This window comes from Urocitellus parryii, chromosome 1, assembly GCF_045843805.1.
Source record: "Urocitellus parryii isolate mUroPar1 chromosome 1, mUroPar1.hap1, whole genome shotgun sequence".
Lineage (NCBI taxonomy): Eukaryota > Metazoa > Chordata > Mammalia > Rodentia > Sciuridae > Urocitellus > Urocitellus parryii.
This window is the reverse complement of record NC_135531.1, coordinates 262,694,698-262,714,480: the sequence shown is the minus strand read 5'-3', so window position 1 is coordinate 262,714,480 and position 19,783 is coordinate 262,694,698. Positions and strand designations below refer to the sequence as shown.

Genomic DNA, 19,783 nt, shown 5'->3' with positions numbered 1-19,783 from the left:
AAGAAATAGATCTCCCTGGAAGTCATGAGTTGTAATAAAACACATTATCTTCATTAGAAAATTAGAGGTGGTGGATGAAGGTGTCCGGTCAAGAGGACAAAGACGGCCTGAACTGAAGTTAAACAAACAACCACAAAACAAAACAATTCTGTGATTATACTGGAGTTGTGACAAGCAGCTTCTGGGAGAAACCATGTGGTTCATTCTGAGCTGACCTCTCACCTGCATCCGCCACGTGTGAGTCAATACTTTTTACCCTGCAGTAACCTGACTGAAAATAGCAACCAAGCCTGCCATGTCCCTCTGCATGCAGAATCACATTCCAAATCCCACCTTGTCTTCACAACTAAGTAATGTTTATTTTTTAATCAAACCATTAGTGGGTGGTAGATTGTGATAGATAGTAATGGAAGGAGGCTGGGAATCAGGAGCCCCAGTCATCCTCAAAGATTGGGAAAGTCAGGCAAATGTCAGTTACTGTGCTTCCATGTGCCATTATCTCTGGGACCGTCCCTTGTCCAAGGAGTACCTTACTTGTAATTTTATCCAGAAAAAGATTAAGTATACCATCCAGATATTCAGGTCTGCCTGCCTGGCAGGATGGGGTTTGGAGAGACTCAGCACAGTAGAGATGAAGCTGGAGTTGAGGTAATGGGTATGTGCCATCATGGCTTCTGTCAGCCCCAGGCTGGCTGCCATCAACTTTGCACAGTCGTCCTGGAGCCCAGGCAGCTGCCATCAACTTTGCACAGTCGTCCTGGAGCCCAGGCAGCATTTACTCCATGTTTGAAAGGAGAACTCAAACAATACTTAGTAACTGAGTTTGCAAGTTGAGTCTGGATCAGGCAGGGAAAGGTGTGAGGATCAAATGGGAACCTCACCAAACCAGCCTTGGCTCAAATATTCAGTTAAATCCAGTAGGATATTTTAGGCACTGGCCATCTGTGAAGTACTAGGATACAGAAGAGGCCATGTCCTCAAAGAATTTTCAATTTGGTGAGAAAAATGAGATTAAAAAAAAAGGCACGAGGCAAAAAATATTAGTTTTATCAGAGACATAACAACAAAAATTATGCTGTATTCAAAAGAGAGAGAATATATTTTATGAGGATATCTAAAAACACTTCATGGGAGACATCAACTTGGGGATAATTTTGAGAGGTAGAGCTCTAGGAAAGGAGAGCATCCTCGGTAGAAGAGGTCACAGAAATATCTGGGGTCAGTCTGTTTCCTTTAACCCTAACTGCCAAAATGAGGGGATCCACTGTATGTCACCTACAGCTCACCTTTCATTTACTGTATTATTTCTGATCTAGTACATCGTGATAGAAGATGGGATCCAGCCAACATAGTCACTTCCCCCAAATTGAAGCATTAAATTCATAGGTTAAAGATTGATATTCTCCTAGTATATCTAACAGTGGGCTCAGGCTGAAAGCTTTTTCAGTTGAGCTCTGGCCTTATTGACTTAAAACATCTTAATGACACTTAAAATATTATGAGAGTCACTGGGCCCTGAGTCTGTAAAATGCCGTCTGTATCCTGCCTCTACCAGAGCAGGCAGTGTGCGCAGGAAAGAAGGCAAGAGAATGTAGGACAAGTCCTACTGGCCTGGCAAGGGTCCCACCTAATTCCTTATGACGCGTCCAGTGCAGGTGACAGGCTCTGTAAGGTGTGGATAGGTAGTTAATTTCATGGAGAGGAGGAGGTGTAGGTTCACCTGGTTTTTTTTTTTCTTTACAGTGGGGCATTATCTGAATGACACTCATTCTCTTTTGAGTCTAGACTTCATGCAAAGAGCAGCAACTGGATGTCATTTTAAAATAAGCACAAGTTGCTGAAAAACACTGATCTGGGTCCCGTTGTGGAAGAAGAGTTGGTGGAGAAGTGCTTCCTCATCAAAGCTCCACTGAAAGGAAAGATCCATCAGGAAGAGAAGAACTGTGGGTTTCAGAGCCCCGTTCCCACTAGAAGCTATGCCGTGAAAAATCTCCTGGCTCAGTGACACGCAGCAGGTTGGACGGGGCAACAATTCTTCTTTTGAGGAGTCGAGGAAGAGAGAGGATTCTCTCTCCTTCAGGGTGTTTGAAGGATGGCTTCCCAGTTTCGTCAACTTCGGATCCTGGTGTGGAAAAATTGGCTAGGGGTCAAAAGGCAGCCGGTGAGTCAAAAAAAAAAAAAGGGTAGGGGGGCTGTGGGCACAGGACAACATTCCAGGCAATCCCAAAATGTGATGTTAATGAGAGGGAAAAAGAAGAGTCAAAAGGTATTTTTCAAAGCAGAAAATAGGATGTTTAGAATTCATCCCTCCATCTGTCTTTTAGCTAATGGGGCGAGTCTTAACATGCCCCCAAAACAGCCTTTTGATTTCAGTAAATTAAAAGAGTAAATCAGGACATGCCCTGGGCAAAGGAAAGGATGTGCCTTGTTACTTGTTGAATTAGAACTAGTGTTGAATTCTGGGTTCAGGCCAAAATGCCTTCAGAATTTTTCTTAATGAATTTTGTTTAAAATGGGATGAATGAAAGAAAAGTACCATTTGAAAATCATTTGAAATGAGAAGAAATGTACTAGAAAATCAAAAGCCATAGAAAGTTTGGTTGAAAAGTAAGATATAGAAAAGAAATAGTTTGGAGGTTGTTAATATGGAAGAGATTTTAGAAACCAGTATCTCAAAATCATTTACTGGAAAGGCCAAACTAGTGGGTGCCGGTGTATGTGATGTTTTAAGACTATTACCAAATTACTTCTATGTTTGGTCATTGTAACATTGTTTTTGTGCTCTTACTTTAATGTTTGCTTTTTAAATTACAAAGCTAGCCATTAGAGTCTCACCTGATAGAGTTCAAGGAGACTGAGGAAGGAATTTGTTTCTGTGAATTGTCATATATTCAGAAGAACATTTGGAAACCAGGGAAATCCAAAAAGACATTCAATATGCTTCACTTTAAAGTAGGAATTTCCAGCCTCAGTTGTGTAATATAATATGCAAATAATATGCATCAGAGAAACCGACGTTTATCTATGTACCTTATCTCACTTCAGGCTTGCTCAGTATTCTGATGTATGCAGTAAGAGAAGGAGTTAGATGGTCATTCACCTTTGTGAATTTGATGGGCAGGGTTAAAAATCATAAGGTGTCATGTGATTTCTTAGATGTGCTAGATATAAAATTATAAAATCATTAACATTTTTGTTTGTTAACTGTAAAAAGAGCATAAAAGACAAATTCCCCATAATTATCACGTGGTTCATTCTGGGTAGCATTTGGCAGGGAAAGAGTCGGAGCACAAGAGTTGGACTCCTGCCAGTGTTCCGCCCATGGCTTACATAGCATATGACAAGTTCTCTAAGCATTAGGTTCCCACTTGTAAAATAGGCACGAGGTCTGCTGCATCTACCCTCTAGGGTGGAAGGACCTACGTGAGCTCATATATTTAAAATTGCTTTATAAATGGTGAAACACTTAACAAATATATTAGTGAGGGATTTGGGGCAATGTGTGTGTCATTTTATTCAGATTAATGATGAAAGGAAATCTGGGGGAAGGGTGTGAGAGTGAGGAAGAAATTGACAAAAAGTTCAGAAGTGATGAAAATCTAATAGTTAAGAATCAAAACAGGGCTGGGGCTGGGGCTCAGCGGTAGTGCACTTGCCTGGCATGTGTGAGCCACTGGGTTCGATTCTCAGCATCACATATAAATGAATAAAGGTCTATCAACAACATATATAGATAGACAGATATAGATATAGATATATAATAAAAGCATGGAGGAACTGAGGACTGTTATTGCTGTTATTGCTGACAAACAGGGTTTGAGGTGGTATGTGTTCCTTACAATTCCTAGAACTTTAGAAAAAGAAGAACTCCAAGAACTTCAGATGAATAATTTTTTTTCATTGCGAAATTTTATTCTTAGAAATTATGATGGGAAGTTCCTTTCTTATATATAAAGTAGTGGGTATCTGTTGATGCATTGGAATTTTTCTCTATTTCAGTTTCCACCAGACCTGGTGACATACTTAAAGGAGATGTAATCAGATATGCTAAATGTTTCCCATGATACCATAATAATTGTCCATGATAACACATGTATTATATGTGATACATCGTTCCCCTGTAGCAAAAATCCCTAAAAAGCATCTGGAAATTACACTTTTCCTGGGGCAGGGGAATAAATGAGCTAATAGTTAATTCTGGAACGTGGAATGATTCCAATCTTAAGTGCACTTTGAGAGAATGGGGCTCAGGACAGAAAAATCTTAGTTATAGAAAATGAGGTTAGAAAAAACCCAGGATTTGGTAAAATTCAGAAGGCCATTAGGACCCTCCAGAGGGACAAGAATCCATTAGGACCCTTCAGAGGGACAAGAGACACCTATAGAATATGGTGTGGAAGGAGGAGAAAGAAGGGCAATTCTGGGTGGAGAACAGGCAGGTAAAGAAAGAGACCTTGCTTTCATCACAGATTTGCCTGGGGCTAGTTCCATTTCAGTATTGGAAAGGAGACTCAAAGACACAGGTGGAAAGGATAGTAGGTGATAGGAAACTTCACACTTTAGAGAAAGGAAGAGGTCTTGAAGTTAGGATCATAGATCACCAGGAAGATAGAATTTTTAAAATGTGAAAAGAGGAAAATCGAGGTAAATTAGAAGACAGGAATGTGAAAAGGAGGTGCATGGAAATTTAAGGAGAGGAGCTAATCCCTGTGTAGGAACTAGACTTGGGTACCCATCAAGCAGTCGCTTAAGATGCACCACATTTTTATCTGATATTTATATGTCATCCTGGAAATTGTACTTTAAAAATAAACTTTTATATCCAGACAAATAGAAATTAAGTTTTGTGACACAGGGAATGTACTATCCCTAATGAATGTTAAGGGAAAATGTCTGCATCATCACCATGACAACTTGAAACAGATTCCATCACATAGCAAGGTGGTAGGCAGAACAGTCTGTGAAGGACAGTTGGGGATCTTTTAATGGAGAAACACATAATATACAAAAAGAAAAAGAAAAAAATATAAAAATGTTAAGGTAGACTGAGGGTTATGGAGGAAGTATATTTATTGTAAAAGTATATGCGGGAATAGAAAAATGAGAAAAGAATGACAAAAGGTGATATAGTCAGAAATAAATAGAACAAATAATGTTGAATCCGGCTACAATTTTTGAGGTTGACCTCTCTCAAAATGACTCTTGAAGTAAATATCTCTCCTTTTATAAAATCAAAGACTAGAATTCTGGAATATTTGGATTATCTAATTGACTTAATTTTACAATTAAGAACTCAAGGGATGTGTCCAAGGTCACATCATGAATTGAAGGATCAAAGTCAGACTTCCCCAATCCTGAGTCTATTCTTTGCATTACCTCTTTTCTACTGTTCCTGAGCTGAGTTTCCTTTCACAATATTCTCTGATCCCTGCTCAGAGTACATCCCACCAAAGAAGAGACCATATCTGCTAAGGAGGTCGTAGATATTGCAATTTTAAAATATCTGTGGTGATATCAATTGTTAATTATATTGGAAAAAAGTGAATAGTAAAGAAGAGTTTTTTTTTTTTTTTTTAAAGTACCAAGAGAAATGTTAGGTGTTATACAAAATCAATTGGATGTAGTTGCTACCCTGCTGGGCTTGTAATTTAGCTCTACAAATAATGGTAAAATGAAGACACAATCCAGAGGAGATGCTTCGCAATAGGGAGGCTCTCCTAAAGAGATGCTAGCTGATGACAGGCAGCAGTCCTGGGACAGCAAAGAGCTGCAGGCTGAAAGGCTCGATAACACAAGATAGGTTTGTCTTTCCCTAAGAAAATAGGTCCTGAAAAGACCCATCATGGAGGGACTTCAGATCTTGATGGAAGTGAACTCTAATTCTGAATTTTTGACCTGAATGAAATAATTAATGTCAGTGGATTATTTTCTGTTGTAACTATTTTGCTAGTGCCTCTCACATTAACTCAGTTGATCCTAGAAAAGGCTCTCATGGACACTCCTGCTATCTCTGACATTTTGAATTAAACTTGACTCTTCTCTCCAAATCCTCACCTTATTCAAACAACTTCTTTTCACAGTAACTAAAAAAAAAGAGGAGGAAGAAAGTCTTAGCTTCAAATTTTGGAAGCAGATTGGTCTGTATATTAATTTCTATTTTGGAACAATTTAGTATTAAATACTAATTCCAAATTTAATTCTAAGCCAGTTTGAAATAAACTAGGTCCTGCACAGTTCTCTCTACTGTGTGGTCAAATGTTCCAGTAGGCAAATGAAACACATTTATCTCTTCTGAATCTGGACCATTTATTCCTTTTAATTGCTCAACAGTTTTAGTTCTATCTATTGATTATCATGCTGGACACATAATGGACACATGGATTTTAAAAAATTGAGTCAATGAATAATACGTAAAGAGATGAAGGTGTTTCAGAAATGGGAGATAGAGAAATAAATTGGCTTACTTTCCAATATACATTGTATTGTTTTCATAGACATCACAGAAAATTCACCCATCTCTAAAATTGCATTGTAAGCTATGAGCATGAAATTAAAAAAAAATCTTAGTCCTAGTTTTCAGATGAGTCCTATATTTATGGAAGACAGTGTCAAAGAGCAGAAAACCGAACTGAAGGAGAGTACTAAGCCACTTGTATTTTCTCATTTGGGGGGCAAAACTGAGGTTGATTCCAGATCTAAGGTACCAAGCTCTTATTTCAAGATGAGAACCTTGGAATCCTCTTGTTGCTATCAAATAACAGCCATGCTATCTTATATGGGAAAAAATAAATATCAGAGGAAGGAAGAGACTTTATGGTATGGAAGGTTGGGCAATTTTTATTTTCAATTTTGTAATAAAAAGTAATAATTCTCAGTTCCAGGAAGACCTTTAAATGACTTTCAATGCTCTCTAACATTGAAATAATTAAAAAAACTATTTTATTAGTCCCAAGGCTGAACTAATAAAAGCCTAATATTCAGATCAAGGAGAGCCAGCAGTCTCTGCTGTAGTGGTTTTCCTCTATGGCTTAATGGTTAACTGTGCTGATGCTAAAGCCAGGCTCTAGGTCTAAACACCAGCTCTATATAGCTTAGTGGTTTCTGGAAGGAAAGATTATTTTATTTCTTCAAGATTCGATTTTCTCATCTGGGAGAGAAAATGAGCTTGTTACGTTAAATGAGATGATGCACGTTGAGTGTTCAACAGCATATTGCACTTTTTAAACGGTCAATATATATTAGCTATTATCATTTGGAGTATGACATCAAATTCTGACACTAAATTATAAAAAGATCACTTAGCAACAAGAATTCATCCTGGGGAAGATATTCTGAAACAAGATTTAATAGAGAATTGTTGATGATACCCAGGAGGAAAGGAGATTGTCTTTCTTCAAATACTTGCAGAACTCTCGTGTGGAAGGGGAAAGCAAACTAAGAAAAATGAGTGTAGCATGGGAAGAAGATTCCACCTTAATATGAGCAAAAACATCAGACAATGTGAGTTGTCCACTGATGTAGTCTTACAAGGTAATGAACCTCCTGTCACTAGAAGCATTCAAATAGAGGTTGGACAGCCACATGATAGCAATATTTCCCTACCTCTTGATGCACCAGAAGTTTTGTCTTTATTTCTATACCTGGAATATTCCTTCTTATCTCTGAGTCTTCATCCATATGTTTCTTCTGCTTGAAGACTTCTACTTCCTTCTCACATGCAAAGATATCTAACATGCATACCTTTTCTTCACCCTCTTTTTCATCTGTCGGGTTTTAAACTCACATTTCCTTGATCTGTCTTCCTCTCACACTCTATGTACTTCCTGCCTCATAGCATTTATCCATTACATTCTGTCGTGATTTTTAAAATTGCTTCCCTTCCTCGAGAGACTGAAAACCTCAATTTTTCTATCCTCAGTGCTTGGTACACAGTCTGTGCTCAACAATTTTCTGTGTATTAATGACGGTGCAAACCTTATATAGATGACTATTGCATTCTTAAGTTTCCTTAAGACTCCAAGATTATGATAACACTGAGGGGAATGAAAACTCTTTAGCTAAGTCATTTTATTTTTGTTTTCAGTGTTGGGCAAATAAACCCTATTGAAATTTGGTAACTGTACTTACAGTCAGTGTCATTGATTTTTGACATAATCAAGTTCAACCCCCCCCCCCACTCCCCCACCTCCCCATGCAAGGGACACAAACGTATATTCCTATAGGGGCAAAACAGTTAATGTGGCTATGTGGAGTGTATCAAGTGTCCTTCTTTAATGCATCGGTCATGTTGAAGCCAAGAACAAAATTTGTGAGCAATAGACAGCAACCTCCATTAATTTAGTTTGTTTGTCACCCATATTCTAGGAAGATCAAGATATAGTAATTAAATTTATGGAGTCTCCAAATTATATTTTAAAGTGCTTTCTTCAAATTTTAAACTATGCAATAATATTTATTAATATAAAAGTTCCCTGGACTTTATTTTCTTATTTATGTTTTAGTGAAACTGATTAGAAAAGAATAACAATGGCAGACACAAATTGAACCCAATGGATTTGCAGAAATTAGAATAAAGGGTCTGACAGGGTAATGGTGCATGATTTGCCCAGATTTTTCAGAAAATTAGATTTGTGAGAGTTTCAAAGATTCGGCACAGTAGTTCTTTGCAAATGCAGACACAAATATTACTAGGTAATTTAATTCTGTTAATGGGCACTCCAGATCAGTTCTAAATGGCAATTTTAGAGTGAATTTATATTTGATGGATTCAAAGAGTTGCTTAAGATTTAAACTCATAATTTTGGGCAGATGAATTCATCGACTGCAACATTCCTGAAATGTACCCTGGTATCATCATGAATTCCCCCAAATTTAACACCTGCCTGCAGTAGTAGAGTTCTTGGATATGAAGCTTATTTGTTTTTAACTCTTCTCCAGTTCTTTAATCTTTTGCTTTATTTTTTAAAATTGAGTCTGGATTTTCCAAAAGAAATGCACAGATCTTTCAAATCACATCTAAACCTTTTTTTTAAGAATTTCAAATTTAAAATATTTTTTTTTCTAAAGCCTTTTGAGATGGTGTCCATTGCCCTGAACACTGTTGTGTGCATTCCCTACAACCTAGCATACCAATACCACCATCAAATCCTCAAACTTAATTCAAATTTTACCAATTGCCAGAACTGGGGCCACTCAAGTTCAGAATCATGTGCTGCTGCTAGTTTTCAAGCCTCTGGTTTCGTCCAGCATGTAACACATTCTTGGCGTTTCCTTGAATTTTACAACCCGGTATTCTTGAACATTCAAGAGCAGTTGTTTTGTATGGCATCTGTTGTTTCTTCATTTTTAGAGCCGAGAATATCAGAATATCAAGAACGTCACAGAGGCAATGCTATCTTCCGCCCACTGCATCACATCAGATGGCACATGACGTCAAGTGGCCCCATTTTGTGGCAAAGTATTTTGAGACTATGTACTTACTAAGCTTTCAATTCTTCTGCTTGCTTTTGAATTTATTCATATCTGCATAGACTTATGGCTTCTACTTTATTCACTTAGGCTTTTTATTATCAAATTGTCTTTTAATACTTTGGCTGGTAGGTCAAATTTGTGATGCTCAGATCTAACCAGAGGCTGGCATTTGTGTACATGGATGTGTTCTCATCATTCTTTGGCAATCTCTAAGCAGCATCTCTGTTACCCATCAATCTACCTGAATCATCCATCTATCTACCTATCTGTCTGTCTATCGTCTATCTTTCCCCATATTCTGTATCTATTCTGTAACTCTGTCAAGCCTACAGATAATGACATCTCAATAATAATGGTCACACCTACTTCCCAGATGTCACTAAAAGAAACTAGAGTTTGTTGGAAGAGTGAGTGTTATCAGGGCTGGGACAAAAGGTACAAAATGAGGCAGAACCTGTGGAACTGGAAAATAGGAAAGTAGGAAATAAGGAATGTGCACTTACCTACATTTAAGCCTCTTTATATATTTTGGAAATGTGGAGTTTATGCCCATATTGTTGATTCTCACCCAACACCACAGAATTCTTTCTAGTTTTTTTTTTTTTCCCCATGTTTGTAATTCCCCTGATGGACAGTGAGAAGCATGCTCCTCTGGTGGAGGGTTTTCTGGTCAACTTCATACAAAACCAGTTACCTGCTGCTGTCTCTGTCCTCTGTCCCTGCACTGGTATCTTCTTCATTCCACTTGGGCTCTGTCACTCACATTTGTCCATGTCATTGCCGCGTCCTCTTCACTCTGTTAGAGGTCCACTTCCTTCCCTGGGCCTCTGTGGCTGCCCCAGTCCTTGTGTGGAAGTTTACCTTGTTGGATCCCAACTAAGGACTTCTTCTTTTTTATCTATTTCTTTCTTTTTCTTTTTTCTTTCTTTCTTTTTTTTTTTTTTTTTTTGTACTGGGAATTGAACCCAGGAGCACTTTACCACTGAGTCACATCCTCATTACTTTTTGTTTTTCATTTTGAGACAGAGTCTCTCTAAGTTGATGAGGGTCTTGCCGAGTTTTTGAGGCTGACCTTAGACTTCCAATCCTCCCACTTTAGTCACCTAAGGACTTCTGAATTGAATTGTCCAGGATGGGAAGGAGAAGAGAAGGAACAGAATGGGATATGTCAGTAGAATATAAACCTGAAAAAATCAAAGAGCACAAAGATTAGCCCACCAAGGGTCTTGTGAAGTATTCAGTGTGCATATGCCCTTAGATGTCAAGAATGCAGGGGAATGAAATGCAAATGAGGCATAGAGGTAGTGTGAGATAATTAAAATATCAGCAAATATACCAAACCTTAAAACCTGCTTTATTCTACGTGTTTATGTAGCTCTTAGGTCTATACAGTTAAAATCAATATATTAGCCCTTTCTCCAAACAAGTGAACTAAAAAGTCATAACTCATTGGTTGGTATTTGGATCCTTTACATTGCATCTTTCTACGTTTCTTATGATAATATGTGAATTGGTGTTAAGATCAATCCTGCAGCTATGAAAATTTAAATTTTGTTTATTTATTTTTTTTTATTCTGTGATTAATTTGTCAAACTTAACATTCACAAGATCATAGTGTGGAGAGCTTTGTACTTATTATCCCTCTAAAATTAGTATACAGTGAAGTTCTCAACTCACTTTAACCTAAAATCCCAGGGAGAGCTTATGATGATAGATTCGTTTGTGGGTATGTTGTGATTTTTGCCTTTAACAAAACCTAAATTGCCTTAAACTTTTCTGATTTAGACTGCATTTTTGTCTGGGTTTAAAAGATATCTAAAACTAATTTCAAAATTTATGAAAAATCTTCATTAAAATATAAGAAGTTAGATCAATCAAAAAATAACTTAAAAATATCCCATAGTATATGACCTTCATTTGAACGTGGTTGCTTATTTGGGTTGGTAGACTTGATCTCAATCTCTGAATTCTCACAGGGTTCCCATAGAAAAGGAATAGACATGCCTAATAGCAGCTGTGGGACACTAAACCTACTCAGAGGAATGCTTGCTTTAAGGAATAACTATGTCTTCAAATACCAAACTGATAAGCCTACAAGTGTTAATTTTTTTAACCTTAATTCTTTATAGTCTACATTTCAAATAAGATCCATAAAATATTATCTACTTTTATCCAGGATCTTTGAAAAAGAGACTCTAAATTTCAGCTATTTCAGAAACTAGGCTGGAGTAATAGCACAGCTTTTATTTCTATGGCACTCATATTTTTTCAATACACTCTCTGTAATGCTTTCTTCTTTGCTTCTTAGAGCAGCAGAATAATTATAAAAATTCCTGGCTATGTATCTTGGGATCAGATCCTTGTCCCCTGTCTGCTTCCTAATTGCATATGTGAGTTTGGACAAGTTATGCTAGCTTTCCACACCCAGAGAATAAAACAAGTGAGTTGGGTCAGATCAAGGATTCTTAATATATTTGATGCTATAGATATGTTTGGCAATCTGGTCAAACCTATGGCCCTTTTAAGAATAATGTTTTTAAATTCAAAAATGAAAATGAAAAAAAGTAAGATTAAAAATAACAAATTATATTGAAATTCAACTATCAAAGCATTGAAAAGCAAATTTGTTTGTTTTAATATACCCTGAATTCTATCCACTAGAGGATCTCAAAGAAACTTTATAACAAAAACATCACAGGACCTTATAAACAATCCTGCTAGTTGGGTAAGGTGGCATACATCTACTTCCAAAAGTATAGTCCATGAACCAGCAGCATCACCTACCCTGGGAGTTTGCTGGAAGTATAGAATCTCAGGCCCCACTTAAAATCTACTCAATTCAAATCTTCATGCTTACAAAATCCCAAATGATTTCCATGTTCACAAATGTCTGAGAAATGCTGTTTCATATCAAGCAATTTGTTCTACCTGGGAGCATTTCAGCTAAGATCAAACCAAACACCTTAAACTTCCTTCCATCTCCACTGAACTTCTTCTACTTTTTAAAACTGGTCCCTCTACTCAAAGTCTAAGAAGTTGGCGACAAGCCTACTAGTAAAGAGAATAGTGGTCTTAGACACGTGTTGGGGATTTTAGTTGAAAGTTTAGGCTTGGAGTTATTGAAGGATCAATAATTGATTGGGTTTGGCTTGCTTCAGAGCATCGAAAAGCCCCAGGCAGAAAGAGATTTGGCAGAAGCCAAAATTCTCTGAAAAGTAGGAGAGGAAAGATAGCAAGTGTGACCACAGAAGTAACAGAAGCAGAGTTCCAAGTCTAATTTTATCTAATAGGGGCTGGGTATGTTCTCTATCGTTTGGTTTGAGCACTGTAACTGTTTGCGTATTACAGTTAATGTTCTTGTGAATATGTTTTTCACTGCTCTGGAGCCGATTTTATAGGTATATAAAATATTAAGCAGTTAGTGACTTTCAAACTGAATCGTGTCTACATAAGAAGAAATAGTGGCTGCTAATGCACCTTAAAGTGAAAATCTCTAATAGAAATTTAAATTTTCATGCAGTATGCATTTTTTTGAGCATTTATTTTGTACCAGGTAGTGAAAATTCAGGGGTGAAAAAGAAACTGTTATTATCATAAGAGCTGCTTGTTTATTTTGGGAACCACTCCCTGCCCTTGGCCCCCTTCCACTCCCCCCCCCAAAAAAAATGTTGACTCTAACATGTGAAGTTCTATTGTGAAAGCAGATACAGAATATTGCAGTGGCATAGGGAGGTTTGCAGAGAACTTCAAATTCCTGTTGGCTTACTTGCTCATTGACTCAATTATTCATTTTGTTAGTTTATTAATTCACTGATTTGCTCAACATTATTTATGGAGCCATTTCTAAGGCACATACGGGTATTTGTGGCTGAGCACAGAATATTCATATTGGAAGTAGTAAGACAGGCCTGGGTTGAAATGATGCTGGGTTTCATATGTCCTGTTTTGAATGTTTATTCTTATCTAAGAAGCACCTGAGAAACTCATATAATTTTTTTTGTGTGTGGGAGGGGGGTACTGGGAATTCAACTCAGGAATGCTTTGCCACTGAGCCATATCCCTAACCATTTTTTTTTTTGAGACAGAGTCCTGCTAAGTTGCATAGGACCTCACTAAATTGATGAGGCTGACCTTGAATGTGTGTTCCCCTTGCCTCAGCCTCCTGAGTCTCAGAGATTTTTAAGTAAGGAAGTTACCAATCATATTTGAATTTTAAGATAGTCACTCTTGGGATAGTCATAACAAGTGACCAGAAAGGAAACTTCAGAAGAACATTTCTAGGTGTTAATCCTGGAGCAATCATTCTTGTAAAGTCTCTTGTATTTTTAAAAGTTTCTCATTCCTTTCTTAATAACCATATTTATGGAGAGTCAAATATCCACCTTGGTATATTATGATGTAACATACCTCTTGTACTCAGGGTTTTGTTTTTGTTTTGTTTTGTTGACTCAAGAACTTGATTAACAATTTTTCCTATGATTTTTTATTTTGCAGCTTTGGACACTTGTCTTGATCTTATGGCCAGTCATTATTTTCATAATTTTGGCTATTACCCGGACCAAATTTCCTCCAACAGCAAAACCAACTTGTAAGTAGATGAGATTTATTTGTTTCCCTCACTTTGGGATGCTGTTTAAAATTTGCTGGGGTATCACTTCAGTGTCTTGTTCTAAAATTTGTTTCTTGGAGTATTTTTCCACTTGAAAAAACTACTTGAAGGTGTTTGTATGGTTTTTCTTCCAGTTTTCAAACATAAAAGTTACATTTGTAATATTAGAAAAGTTGTAATATCTAGAAAAGTCTGAAGCATACTGGAACCAGAATATTTAAATCTCCATAAAATTTTGACTCTTTTATTATTTATATCACAAATCTCACCCTGATATGTGCAGCATAAGCCAGTAGCAGTATCAGGCTAGATCATTCTGTACTTTTGTAGTAGAAACCACAGACTTGTATTTGATCAACTGGACAAATGAAATTCAGAGGACTATAAAACTCTCTTCTCTCTTCACAGCCATTTGAGTGTTGTAAATGTGTCAACACGTTTAGTTTCAAAGAAGATTGTTTTCTAATTAGTGCTGTTTCAGTAACATTTAATCATTGCCAAGTTATAAAATGGGCAGGATGCCCAACTCGGTTCATTATTTTCTTTTAGATCCAGAATGGAAATGCCGAGAGGACTCTAAAACGACCTCAGAACTGGAGCAAATGAGCTTTCCAAACCAGAGATTTGACCAATGCTGCATTTGCTTTTGTTTTTTTATCCCTTTGGAACAAGTTTTCTAAGTAGAGGAATAAAAGTCAGGCGATTTGTTTCAAGTTTCAAAAAAATGTTCATTATATGTTAATTTTTGTGAAACAGTTTGTATTTCAAGTGAATTATAGTAATTGGTTATGTAAAAGAATACAATGCTGAATTACTTTGTAAAGACAACAGCAAGCTAGTGATTTTAAAAATAAGGGCAGTGTTTTTCAATTACCCAGTCCTAAAAAACATAAGAGGAGAGCTGTGGCAGAGTCTACTTGAATCACACATTATAGGGCAATTCAAAAGAAATATCAACTCGATTAGTGTAGAGCTTGTAAACTCTTAGAGCTATAATAAATAATTTCTTACATTTGAATAGCACCTTATTTCTAAAGGACTTTTGCACATGTCATTATATAAAGTTGATCAGCTTTTGTTAAGTTGCTATGAAAACAGGACAATTTTATTCTCTTCATAGTGTGTGTGTGTGTGTGTGTGTGTGTGTGTGTTCCCCTGTCAGTTCTTCAAGACAGATTGATCTCATTGTGTGCTGTTGGAATCTATGTGTTCTTTTCTATCTTAAGTTTACAAGATTGGTAAGTAAGGTATGGACTTCAGAAATAATAGATTCAACATGGAAGTAGGACAAATGCTCTGAAATGCTCTGGTTTACAATGCTAATGATGAGTTTGCTAACGATAGTGGTAGGACTTTAATAGCTCCTTTCAACAGCTCATTTGCACCAATTTCTTATTTTTTTAAACAGGTTTTTCAATTTCCTCTTGTGTAACTTTGAAGAGAGAAATACAAAGTTTGGGAATGGATAGTCTTAAACTTATCGGTACTACCTTCTAATATTGAGAGGTATATGGAGAAAAATCATGGAGAGCTCTTTTTAAAAAAAAAATTATTAAGAGCGCTGGCGATTGAACCCAGGGCCTCACACATTCCAGGCAAATTCTCTACCTAAACCATATCCTTAGCCTTAGAGCTCTTATAATTCCACTAAATTAGGAAGAGAAAATGAGAAACAATGTGACAAGTGACTCCTGGACTTGATCTAGAGGGCTCTGAATAGAAAGCACATCATTTGAAAGGAGATGAATAATGATTTTTTTTTTACTGTGTACCTATCATACTGTAATAATAATTAGACATCAAGTGATTAAATCTGAGGCAAGGAGAGAACAAAATTACAGGATAGTTTCAACACTGCAAGTATAGTCTCTTAGACTACATAGATCTCAGTCTAAAAATTAGTTCATTGGTCTGTTATCAGAATGGGAAGGACCCTGTTGCCTTACAGATGAGAAACCTGGAACCCAGAGAGATTGTAGATTGCCAAAACTCAATCGTGTAGCATAGGACAGAAACATATTATAGACCTTCTTTCCTTATTCTTTGTCTAGTAGATTTCTATTGAATCTTACCCTCACACACTAATTCTTACTAGGTCTGGAAATTTTTACTTGGATAAATAAGAGCCAAATAAAAATGATTCCTACAGTTTCAACTCATTATCAACAAAGTATAAAACATACATTGAATTGTAATTGTATAAAACTGCTGTTCTGTAGAGCAATCTAGAGAACCCAAAACTAGTAAAGAAGCAGTTACTTTTTTTCCTCTGGTGATAGAGGGGGAATAACTTCCACTTTAAATTTAGGTATTTTTACTTGGTTTTCAAAGTGGTTCTTGTTTTTGTTTGTTTCTCATTTCTATTTATGATGCTGAAAGATTAAAACTGGCTAATAAACAATAATAATTTCTTGAGGTGGTAACTGAATTATGCCCTTTGTAGTTGAAACACTAATGCACAGAGAAGCTAAGTCACTTGACTAAGTTGCACACTTTATAAGTGGTGATGCCAGAATCTGAGCCCAGGCAGACTGGCTCCAGTATCTGGTTTTGAGCCTCTGGATTCACATTTATTACATCTAGGAGTTAGTACTCATTTTTCATGTTGTTTCATTTAGATTTAGTAAAAGAGGACTAAACATTAGAAATTAAAAATATGAACCCCTCTTACTTGTCTCTGTCATGAAATCAAGAAATACAGGGAACAGGTGCATTTCAATGTATTTCTCATTTATCATCATTATGAGCACTTTATGTAGAATGCACCCTCCATCTGACTAATTCTTTGTCACCCTGGTGTAGCATCATGGAAATCATGTCCTGTTTGAAAGTTCAAGTCCTTTCTGGGCTGCAGTGTTTGTTGGGCAATTAAAAAAAATTAAGATAGAACTTTAGACTACACCCCTAGCTGAAACTTGGCCATGATGAGAATGAGTTATAATCCCATGGGCATATTCTGCTCCCTGTAAAGCTTGGCAGGTCTGCATAACTTGACAAGTTATTCAGAAAAAAAAACATAATTAATGATGGAAAAAATCCCTGTTGAGTCTTTTTGGCTGCTGGGCACCTAGAGAAGTCTGGATTTTTGGTGAGTGAACCCCTGTCACTGTGCATGCCAATCCATAGTATAATACATATCATCTGTCTTCACTCCCTTCCTTTTGTGTTGCAACAAACAACTTAGGTAACTAGCTTCTGCAAATTGCAAATCCCAGGTAAAGAAAACCTCTCCAGCCTGACAGGCAGGCAGGCCCTTATGCTTTCTGAGTGTTCACACGGGGTGGCAGTGGGCCAAAGCGCCAAGTTTGAAGTCCTTCCAACTTCTTGCAATCTCCGCATGCAGTGGCTTGTCTAGAGGCAAACTTTAAAGCCCATAGGCTTGGGAGCAAAGGCAAACAAACAACATGAACCTCCTCAAATACGTTTAGACTAAGGCAAAATGTGCAGGAGTCTGTCTTCTTTTGATACAGACATACCCAAGAAAGTCCAGGCAAGCAGTTTCTAAGTATTGCAGTGTTTTTCAAGAACAGTAAAATCCTGCCACAGGAGATAAGTAGACACACACACACACACACACACACACACACTGCAGCCATGTTGAACAAGTAGTCATATTTTTGTGACATTAATGAAAACAATGTTTTTTCAATTGCTAGTGAAAATATCACTAAAAGTATAATGGAAATTATTCCATGCACATCTTGACACTCAGTTAAACCCCAAATACCTCAAGACTTACTTGTTTTTTTTTGAGAGAGAGAGAATTTTTTTAATATTTATTTTTTTATTTTTCGGTGGACACATCTTTATTTTATTTGTATGTGGTGCTGAGGATCGAACCCAGCGCCCTGTGAATGCCAGGCGAGCGCCGCGCTACCGCTTGAGCCACATCCCCAGCCCAAGACTTACTTTTTAACATCCCAGCTTCCTCAGAGGATAAGAAGTTCAACCCACCCCACATTAGAAAATAGGAGCTAGTAGCAGAATGGAATTGAATTATATTCAAATTTCCATTATCCCAGGGTTATACTAAGCACCACCCAACCAAATCTGACTAAATGGCTTTGTTAAGTGCAAGATCACCTAAAGCTTCTAGCATGTCTTTTGACTCCCAAAGCATACCTTTTGTTTTCAGTGTGCAGAAAAATAATTAACATGGGGTAATATTTCTTTAACTCCTTACTGTGTCAGTTATTGTGCTGAGTACTTTTATATATTACCTTAGTTAGTATCACATCATCTCTTTGAACTATTTTAATGATGAAAAATCTAAGGCAAAAGTTGGGCACAGTGGTGCATGTCTGTAATCCCAAACAACTTGGGAGACTGAGGTCAGAGAATCTCAAGTTTGAGATGGCCCTCAGCAACTTAGTGAGATCCTGTCTCAAAACAAAAAATAAAAGAGGGCTGGGGATATAGCTCAGTGGTAAAGTGCCCTGGGATTCAATCTCTAGCACCTTCCCCTATAAAAAAGGAAAAAACTAAGGCACAGAAATGTTAATTTATCAGGGTACATATGGTTACTATGGGCTGGATCCTAAACGTCCATTAGACAGTTCTCACCTGCAGACAGTTGGTTTATTCAGGTCATAGGTGCCAACAAAGGTGATCCTAGGCCTGGTTCATTTTTCCAGCGTTTCCTTTTTCTTCCTCATGCTCTCTGTTACCATTGCTATAGATTGAACCTGGGTTAAAAATGAATTTTTTGTTTTGTTTTGTTTAGTTTTACTTATCAACGGGTTTAGAAAAAGTGTGAGAAGGGAGATTGAAATTATTGATCAATTGTTGCTTTGTGGAATCCACACAGGTTGTTTTACTTACAATACCTGAATAATTCAGAGGAAACTATTGTGTAATCTTCTTTTGAAAAAAGCCTTTGAGGCCTCTCATGGGTGAGGGTTGTGACACCAGAGGAGTGAGGCTGTTTCTGATGACTTTTCCTGTGGTGTCTTCATGGAAGGGAGCAGGTGCATGTGTATGGGACTCCTGGGTGTTCCTGCTCCCTAGCACACCCATGATTCAATGCTCATAATTGAGGGACTCACAGTAAATCATTTTGTTTACTACCTTTATTGGCTCAAAACTTATAGGTTGAACCTGGCTATAAAAGTGAATTTGGGTTTTCTACTTGTCAGCAGATCTAGGAAAAAAACATGAGAAGGGAAATTGAAATTATTGATCAATTGGTGTTTGTGGGATCCATGCGTGTTTTTATACTTATGATGATAATTATTTTGTTCTGGGAAGGTCAGGATTCATCACCACTAATCTTTTGCTTGGAGATTGCCTCATCCAGTTTCTCCATTTTCCTGAGTTCCAGCAACACTAGTCAGTTTCTCAGGTTCAAAATGCCTGAGTCATCTCTGACTTCTCCCTTTTCCTCACCTCCCATAACCACCAGCTTTCAGGTTACAATTGGTCTTGTGAAATGCATCCTGGAATTACCTCTTCCTTTCCATCCTGCTGGTTACCTCTTGGCTCCAGATCCCATTGTTCCACGCTTGATTGCTTCAGTAGTATTGTGTATATGAGTCTTGTGTATATGAGCGTGTGCATGTGTGTGCATGCTTGTGTAAGTCCTACCTCTGATTCTTCTTGTGTTTCATCATCAAATAATCCTCCTCAAAGATCTTTTGAGCCTTTCAAGTTTCTCCTCCTTTTTTCCCATCATTTGAGACCTTTATAATTAGAATTTTTCCAACT

At 37.2% G+C, this 19,783-nt stretch overlaps 1 protein-coding gene across 2 annotated transcripts in view; it reads left to right on the top strand.

The window, feature by feature from the left end:
- Nucleotides 1–2,092: 2,092 nt before the first annotated feature.
- Abca12 (ATP binding cassette subfamily A member 12) overlaps nucleotides 2,093–19,783 on the top strand; it is a 157,107-nt gene continuing 139,416 nt past the window's right edge. For both annotated transcript variants that reach the window (XM_026402361.2, XM_026402360.2), the window contains exons 1-2: nucleotides 2,093–2,161; nucleotides 13,966–14,059. In XM_026402361.2, coding sequence (XP_026258146.2) covers nucleotides 2,093–2,161; nucleotides 13,966–14,059 — 163 coding nt within the window. The remainder of the gene's footprint in view (nucleotides 2,162–13,965; nucleotides 14,060–19,783) is intronic.